At 42.2% G+C, this 8,845-nt stretch overlaps 2 protein-coding genes across 2 annotated transcripts in view; both read right to left on the bottom strand.

Annotated features, from left to right (window-relative positions):
• Positions 1 to 2,403: 2,403 nt before the first annotated feature.
• On the bottom strand, positions 2,404 to 3,962 carry LOC118424873 (angiopoietin-related protein 1-like). Its single transcript, XM_035833679.1, has 2 exons — positions 3,845 to 3,962; positions 2,404 to 3,200 (listed from the first exon to the last, which is right to left on the bottom strand). Exons 1-2 carry the CDS (start codon positions 3,960 to 3,962, stop codon positions 2,404 to 2,406), a joined length of 915 nt encoding a protein of 304 aa, XP_035689572.1.
• Positions 3,963 to 8,628: 4,666 nt separating this feature from the next.
• Positions 8,629 to 8,845, bottom strand: part of LOC118424874 — a 2,024-nt gene continuing 1,807 nt past the window's right edge. Inside the window, exon 6 of the mRNA XM_035833680.1 lies at positions 8,629 to 8,648. Within this exon, the coding sequence (XP_035689573.1) occupies positions 8,629 to 8,648 (20 nt within the window). The remainder of the gene's footprint in view (positions 8,649 to 8,845) is intronic.

The raw sequence follows: 8,845 nt of genomic DNA on the forward strand, positions 1-8,845 counted from the left end.
CAGTTTCAATGGTTGCCCATTATTTGCTTCTTGATAAGTTGTATTTGCTGTGTATTCTAGAATCCATATTACTTGTAGGAATGTTTTTGAGGAACATTTCACGGTGTTACTTTGGGCAAACTCAAGAATTGTTCAGACCAATGAAGCATGCTATTGCCATTTATCTCCAGTCATACCACAGTGATTCTACAGTATTCAAAGGAAAACACCATTAAGTTCATAGCTGGCCACCAAATATGAGGTAGATTTGGCGTCTTATGTTACAAATAGGCAAAAGGTTATCCCTCGCCCGAAGGTTGTGATTGATTAGGCTTTATCAGGCTTTATTGTAATCTAAATAATTGTCAATGAACCAACTGGATCATACGTGTATATGATGTATGCGTTTTTTAAAGATTACACACTAGCAATGATTTTGTAGGGAAATGAAGACAGGAGATAGTTTGTCACGGAGGTCCAACTTTATTCTAAAAGCTTGTAAGAAAGCAGCCATCAAAAGCACACTGCATTAATCATAGTAATGATAAGAGCTTCCATATATGACATCAACTCCTGACAGATAAATGCCTCATGATCAGTTGTCTGGTCAACATAAGGGTTTGTAACAGTCGGTGTTGATATCCTAGAAAATCATAGGGAATCCGTTGCGATATATTCAAATTACATGTGTGATAGAATATCATTTGTCTCTGGAGTATATGTATACAGTAATGTAGTTTCTCAATAATCTCCGCTCGATGTTGATGCCTTAGATAGGCCATACATGTTGATATCAGGTTCTCTCATTAAAGCAGCATCATATAGTGTCCTGTCAGATATTTCTGACAAAAGTCAATGAAAACTGACCTGTGTGTCAAACAGCATCAACAACGAAGGCGGCTAATGTTTGCTAAGTTTCCTACAGATACATAACGTCATTAACATCAAATCACAGTTACCATCCTAGCAAACTGTCACTTAACAACCAGTGTTAGTAACACAGAATGAAATTTAAATGTGACATATTCGGTCCTACAATTAATGTATAATTACACAAATCGTGTATCTGGAGTATAATAGAAACACTTGTTAATGATGACCTTTCACTGCTGAGCTTGATGACGACATTTCACTTATCAAACAGGCTGGTATCAACGTTTCAGATAAACAGAGCAGTATTCAGGGTCATTCTACCCCCCTTATGACCTAGACTCCTTGGCCGAATAGTAATAGGGGATTTGATCAAGTTAGGAATAAAAATCTAGTTGGAGTTAATTGGCCTACGAGTTACCTGTTTTCAATTGGCCGAACAGCTCACTCCTAGCCCAATCAACTCCTACTAGACTTTTATTCCTAACTTGACCAAAGTCCCCTATTACTGTTCGGCCAAGGAGTCTGGTAGAGACTATTTAATGATATGTCATCAAGCATTATGACTAATGTTGCTACACATAGTCAAATCCTTACACGTATTTTAAACAACACCAACAATGAAGGGGTCTGAACACCTAGTTTCCTATTGCTATATAGTTATACAGGTATTAAAATCAGGTCATTTTCACCATTTTAGCACAAAGCCGCGCGCATTGCTCACTAGCCATTCACCAGTATTACCATCATGTAGGAACATAATAACTAGAGCTTTCAATGCTGCCTTGGGTGTATTCTACGGCTCCATTCTAAGATCTTGCACAATGTTACAGTACAGAGCACAAACATTTCCTACTCTCTCTATTGCCCTTCATACTTATGTAGTAGCGAATGCTATGTTACTTTTGCAAAAGCAGCTACTAATAGGACCCCGTGTAATCAAGTTATAAACGTATGAGAGAAGTTCAAGTCTTTATGAAGAACAACTGACACCAACAGAGCACTTGATGGAACAGTTCGCTTACGGTGGAGTTGCTAATTTACAACACACCAAAGTTGCTAGCTGGGATGATGTAGCATATGTGGTCCACCACGACATTCAAAGTCTTTACGACTGGGATTTTATAGGGACGTCAGATATTCATACCAAAAAGCCAACCCTCCCACACGAGTTCCCCCCACAACTGAAGAAGGTCCCCGATCTTTTTGACACTGATCTTCGAATTTTGAAAGCCGGTATGATTCGGATGTCTGCTGTATATAGTGTAACCAAATCGAATCATTACACAATATCCCTACATATGTTATGGAGAAAAGAGGCCCAGATTTGATAAATTTTGACATGTATCATTGAGGTCGTTTGAAAACACGATAGTTGATAGCATATTTCCTCCATACCATTCCATTGGGAATGTTTTCAAAGTTGTTGACAGATGAAGCTAATGATAAGAATAAAGGCAGATTGACGTAACGTTATCTGTTATTTTGTAAGTGCGAACTTCGGCCTGTGAGTGATGTCAGTGACCTTCCCAGAGTAAGGGGTAGATAAGGCTTTTATTTTCTGGTGCGGAAGTCAGCAGGGCGGATCATCATTTTGGACTTTTTGAGGTAAGTCTTGTAGGTGGAGGGTGAAAATTTGTCCCACCAGATCCCTTTGCCACTGTACGAGGTACGGTCGGATGGCCGGAGGTAAGGGCCATTCAGGGGGCTGAAGCCACAGTTCTTCCACCACCAAGCCCCAGCAGAGTAGCTATAGTCGTTGGCACAATTACCACGGTTGGTATCCTGATCACGGTCTCTCGCACTGAATTTCGCACCACTCGAGTACGTAAGACTGTCTCCTGCGTTCCCACTGTAACTACCGAGGCTCAGCTGGTAGTTATCACCCCCTCCAACTCGGAAGGAGGAGTATTTAGCGTACCTGACATTGTTAGACCAATCCTCAAGCTTGACATACAGTTCGTAAGTATTCTGGGCAGTTATCCTGTACATGTTTTGTAGCCCCAGCCAATGCTCCCCGCTAGCGGGCCCAAACCCGTACTTGTAGTCGTTAAACCGTCTGTTAAAGTGTATAGTCCCGTCAAACCTGTTCTGTATAACAGTCCACCCACCCCCGTCTGTAGTCATGTCACAGAACACAGAAAAGGCACCAGAACTGACAGGGCGGATAGTGTACACGCCGCTTCTAGGGGTGATATAGGGGGCCTGGGCGGCGTAAATCTCTGAACAATCATCAAAATAGTATTGCGTCGTACGTAATGTCAGCTCTTGGAGCCGATCGTCTTGGTTCTCCCTCAGTTCTTCCCCTCCCTCTTTTCCGGTGTCTTCATCGCTAAGGCTGTCCTCCGGCTCTAAGAAAACAAACCATAAAGCAACAGATTGTCACATTGTATTAACATGACTTTTAAGACCGCAAGAAAAATGCGTATGACTGACCATTGTCCCACTGCGTTTGCGTATTTCTATCTGAGCAGAACAGACCGAATAACTGTAACGCAATCATTTACTCCATGTCATGCAACAACAACAGTCATCCTCATATCGAAATTGACTGTCTACAGTGACACGACTAAACAGCACAACCCAACAAGGGTGTACGTTTAACAACAACATTATTGATTTCACTATAAATCTTTAGATACATTCTTTAAATTGTTTGCATCCATAAAAGTCGTTGCAGATATAACGAGATGTATGTTGTACCGGATGTGTCCGGTTGTGGTATAAAGGCCCCCTTTTCACTAGACGGTGATCGCGCTGCGTTCTCACTGCGACCAAATAGGATATGTGTAACCTTCGCTTTTACGCCGGGTATATCATACAAAACGTAAAAGTGTGACTAAGAAGACAACAAAACACAGAAAGTTTAAAAAGATTAATTTCTTTTTCTATACAATTCGTTGAGGGACATGTCAAATTTTAGGCCGCAGACAGCGCGCGGCGAGAGCGCCGTCCTAGTAGAAAGGGGTATAAGAAGCTGGTTTATTCTTTTTACCAAGTGTGTTGCAGGTTTTGGTCAGCTTGCAGAGAAATTTGGCGACTTTTGACACGTCCGGCAGATTTGTCTCGGGAACTTCGGGGTTGCTCGACACTGGAGCTAGGAACAAAATCATGCATAAGTAGTGCATCGGTAGGGTAGGCGCTTAGTTATTATCACATTCTTACACTATCGATACAACAATGTTTTGTCCTTTTTGTTCGACATTTATGAATTACAAAAGAAATAAGACACCCGATGATAAGACAGTCATCATCTCATTGTATCTGGAATACAATAGAATAGTCTCTGAATAATCTCCATTCACTGTTGAGGTTGTTCCATTGTCATACAGTGTGGTCTCAACCTCTGATACAGCACACACAGGGTCTTTCTGTCACCCGTATGATCTGTCATGAAGTACACCAACAGCAATGAAGGGGTCTAAATAATTTGTTTCCTATAGTTATATAGAGTTTTCTATAGTCGTATAACTATGACAGTTGTATATTGTTATGTACACAGACATCACAATTCGATCATCTTCACCATTTCATCTTCGCCACCCAGCCCTTTGTTTACGTCGCCGGGGATACAAGGGACGCCGTTAGCACCATGACGGCGTCGGGCAAGGTAGGCCTGTCTATTGAAGACCCGTTGATTGACAAGCTCCAGGACATTAATCTGTGGGTTAAAACGTATGTAAAATCTGGCATGAGACCAAGGGAGGTAGATGTTGCGACGTCACTACTCCAACTTGGACGGGATCAAAGCCTACAGCCGTCGGACATTCTTGGTGTCCAGATCGTTCTACCCATGATAATTGTAAACCTGTCGTCCGCCCAGGTTAAGGAACGTGTTCTCAGGAACCCCAGTATCACCTTAGCTGGAAGAAACTTAACACTTCTGGACTTTGTGAGTACACCCTTGACTAAACCCCCTCCCCTGACCCGTGTGTCCATACATGGGGTTTTCCACTCTGTGCCAGACAGCGTAGTCGCTGCGTGGGTGGACAGTTTCGCAGTCCGAGCTACACCAATCGAAAGACACAAAATCAAGACAAACAGTGATATTTTCAAACACCTTCGATCCGGGCACAGATTCTGCTACATCAGTGGAGTGACAGGAGAGTTACCTCCCAGGTACACCACCTTGACCGTTCCACACCCACACGATCCCCTCAGGTCCCTGGACATTGACCTCGAGGTGTACTGTGGATTTGACCAGATAGTGAACTGTCGCCGGTGTAAGTCCCTTGACCACTTGTCGAATGTGTGTCCGAAGATTGTTTGTTACACCTGTGGCAAGCAGGGGCACGCTAAGGCTAACTGTCGTGGTATTGAAAGGTCTGTGTCTAATCCTCTATTTGATGAGGAGTCAGCCGAATTTAGCCCTGGAACGCGCAACTCATGCAACGTCATCAATCGGGCATTCAATACCTATGTCAGACCAGCTTTGCCGACATCCAATCGTTTTGAACCGTTAATCGACCTTGAAGCATTACCTGAGACTGACAGTAATGTAGACATTGTGCTACAACAACCACCAGTACAGCCATCTCTACTTAATGTTTCAACCCAACTGAGCTACAGTTCCGTCGCCAAGATGAGTAGGAATGGCGGTTCCAACAACAAGTTCAAAAACAAGAAAAGGACAGAACAGTTGTCCTCGCTGGTCACATCTGAACCACAGGAACGCTACAACTTGAGAAATAGGAAGCGCTCCTTACCGTCACCTGAGCAGCGCACTTACTCTGCACCAAAGAAACAGGTTGCTGATTCACTTCAGAGTTCCTATGGGGGCACATCACCAACCAGCTCAGTACATCTACCTACTTCTAGTATGGTACACATCCGGCAAGGCGGCAGCGACACCGTCCCTCCTCTAACTCAGCCCATGGATCAACAAGTGAACCTGCCTCCAGTCACTGCGACTGACCCTTTGGACCTCAGCCTTTTCCGTCTGAACTCTCACTCCCAATGCCATGACAGTAGTGTGAGTAAGCAGGTGCCAGACGCCCCTAAAGGGATACCAGCATGCGCGGAAGTGGCTTCTGCTCCTACTTAACAACCACGGATAAAGGCGGCAAGTACTAGTTTTCTCTACCTGAATGCCCGAAGCGTTAAGTCTGTTACAAGGAAACGCAACAAGTTGGTTCTTTTCCTTAACTTGGTAGAATCCATCCAACCGGGCATTATTGCCGTTACTGAGACATGGCTAAACTCAAGTGTGTCTGACCTTGAACTCTTGCCCAAAGGGTACACCTGTTACCGTAAAGACAGGAGTGTCACCATACCGGGTAAGACTGGTGGAGGAGTTCTCTTAGCTTTTAAGTCAGACATCCAGTCTAAAAGAAGAGAAGACATTGAGCCCTTGGACGAGGTGCTAGTATGTGAAATGCAACTTGTCAACAATTCAAAAATCGCGATCATTGTATATTACAGGCCGCCAAGTGGTGACATGTCTACTTTCAATACAAATCTACAAACAGTTCTTAGTACTATTTCCAATGAGTATGACAAGATTGTGCTGGTAGGAGACCTCAACGTTCCCAGGATTGACTGGTCCAACTTTACGTGTTGCTCGGCACAAGAACGTAGTTTATGTGACATTGTAAACGAGTTCTCTTTGTCTCAGATAAACAACGTGACTTCCAATCAGCACGGACACCTGCTTGACGTAGTCCTGACGAACATTCCAGACAAATTTACTGAAGTTGAACAGGTGACATCAGACTTTCCCACTGATCATGCAATTCTACACTTTGAGTTATCTGTACGAAACTGGACCAATTGTGCCAACACTAAACGATATGTTTACAACTATAGTAAAGGGGATTTTGATTCGTTAAGGTTAAACCTAGTTAATATAGACACATGTACTGAGGATAATGAAAATCTTGATGACATTTGGGGAAAATGGGGAAGTGGACTTATCAAATCTGTTAATTTGTTTATACCTAAAATCTGTGTTAAAAATATTTCCTCTTCACCCTGGATAGATGGTGAAGTCCAGCATGCTCGCAACAGAAAAATGACAATATGGAGATTAGCCAAAAGGACCAATAAATCCTCTCACTGGACTAAATTTAAGCAACTACGAAATGATCTTCAAAAACTCATGAAAGCAAAATACAAGTCTTATTTGGGTAACCTCGGTTCAGAGGTTCACAGGAACCCGAAGAAATTTTGGTCTTTTTTCAAATCTAAAACTGGCTCCAGTCGTCTACCCTGTGTACTAAAATCTGGCACTAATGAGGCCACTACGCCTAAAGGAAAGGCGGATATGTTCAACAAATATTTTCATTCTGTGTTTACTTCACCAAACACTGGAAATAATCTTCCGGACATACCTGTCTTCAAACACCCTAATCTAGGGAACTTTGTTTTTACGAACGATGAGATTTTAGAAGTCCTTAGTAACCTTGATTGTTCTAAGGCTTATGGTCCTGATGGCATATCGCCCGTCGTTTTGCGTAGGTGTGCACACGAGTTAGCACCTCAGCTAACGGCACTGTTCAACCAAAGTTTACGTCTCGGCTGGGTTCCGACACAGTGGAAAGACGCTAATGTATGCCCAGTCCTCAAGAAAGGCCGCAAGGAATTTGTTGAAAACTATCGTCCCATCTCTCTGTTAAGTATTGTTAGCAAAGTAATGGAAAGATGTATGTTTAACCGCATCTTCCCGTATCTTAAGGAGCAGATCCACCCTTTTCAACATGGTTTTATTAAAGGCCGCTCCACTGCAACACTTTTACTCCAAATTTATCACAAAATTGGCTCTATTCTAGATAATGGCGGCCAAGTTGACGTTGTATTGCTTGATTTTTCTAAAGCTTTCGACTGTGTCTCTCACCGCCTCCTAGTCCACAAGCTGAAAATGTATGGCGTACACTCCAACTTGCTTGCATGGTTCAAAAGTTATTTGTCTTGTCGTAGACAACGAGTCATTGTAGAAAATGTGCATTCTGATTGGCTACCAGTTGTCTCGGGAGTTCCCCAAGGATCCATACTGGGGCCACTACTTTTTTTATTATTCATAAACGACCTTCCTTATGTGGTCAGTAACACAATGGCTTTATATGCCGACGACTCGAAGTGTTTTAAACAAATCTCAACAGTTATTGATTGTGTTTCTCTTCAAAAAGACATTGAGAACATGTACAATTGGGGCAATACGTGGATGATGAAGTTTAACACAGACAAATGCAAGATACTCACTATAGGTAGAGGAAAAAATCAAATTCAGTTTCAGTACAAAATGGAAGACAGATTTCTTGAGGTTGTCTCTGAATTTAACGACCTAGGAGTTTCTGCATCTGGTCAATTAACATGGAAATTTCATATCCAAAACATTATCTCCAAAGCTAACTCAACCTTAGGTTTCATTAAAAGGTCTGTAGGCTTTCACGCTCCTTTGTCTGTCAAAAAAGCTCTCTATATGTCACTTGTCCGAAGAAAATTAGAATATTGTTCTACGGTATGGTCTCCTCACACTCATGAACTCATAGAAAGACTGGAGAGTGTACAGAGGCGAGGAACCAAGTTTATCCTCAACAATTACCAAACTGACTACACGTACAAAGACAGGCTGCTCAGTTGCTCACTTTTACCTTTGTCATATAGACGTGAAATTTTAGATTTAGTTTTCATTTTCAAATGTTTTTTAGGATATTACGAAATAGATGTCAACAATTACTTAACTTTCCCACATCCTCTCCTTAGATCACATGATCAGGCCAAGTTAACCCCAGGCAAATGTAATACTACTACCTTTATGTACTCATTTTTTCTTAGAATTGCTCACATTTGGAATTCTCTCCCTACAGAAATAAGACAACTCAGGCTAATCCCAGACTCATCAATTAGGCGCTTTAAGCAAGACATTTCAGGCCATTATCTATCCCTTTTGTCAACACACTTCGACGCTCATAAAACTTGCACATGGACCACTTGTTTGAAATGCTGTCTGACATAGTTAACTCGACAAGTTTCTTCAATACCATTACTTTATATCTCT

The sequence above is a fragment of the Branchiostoma floridae genome, chromosome 10 (assembly GCF_000003815.2).
Source record: "Branchiostoma floridae strain S238N-H82 chromosome 10, Bfl_VNyyK, whole genome shotgun sequence".
NCBI classification, from domain to species: Eukaryota; Metazoa; Chordata; class Leptocardii; order Amphioxiformes; family Branchiostomatidae; genus Branchiostoma; species Branchiostoma floridae.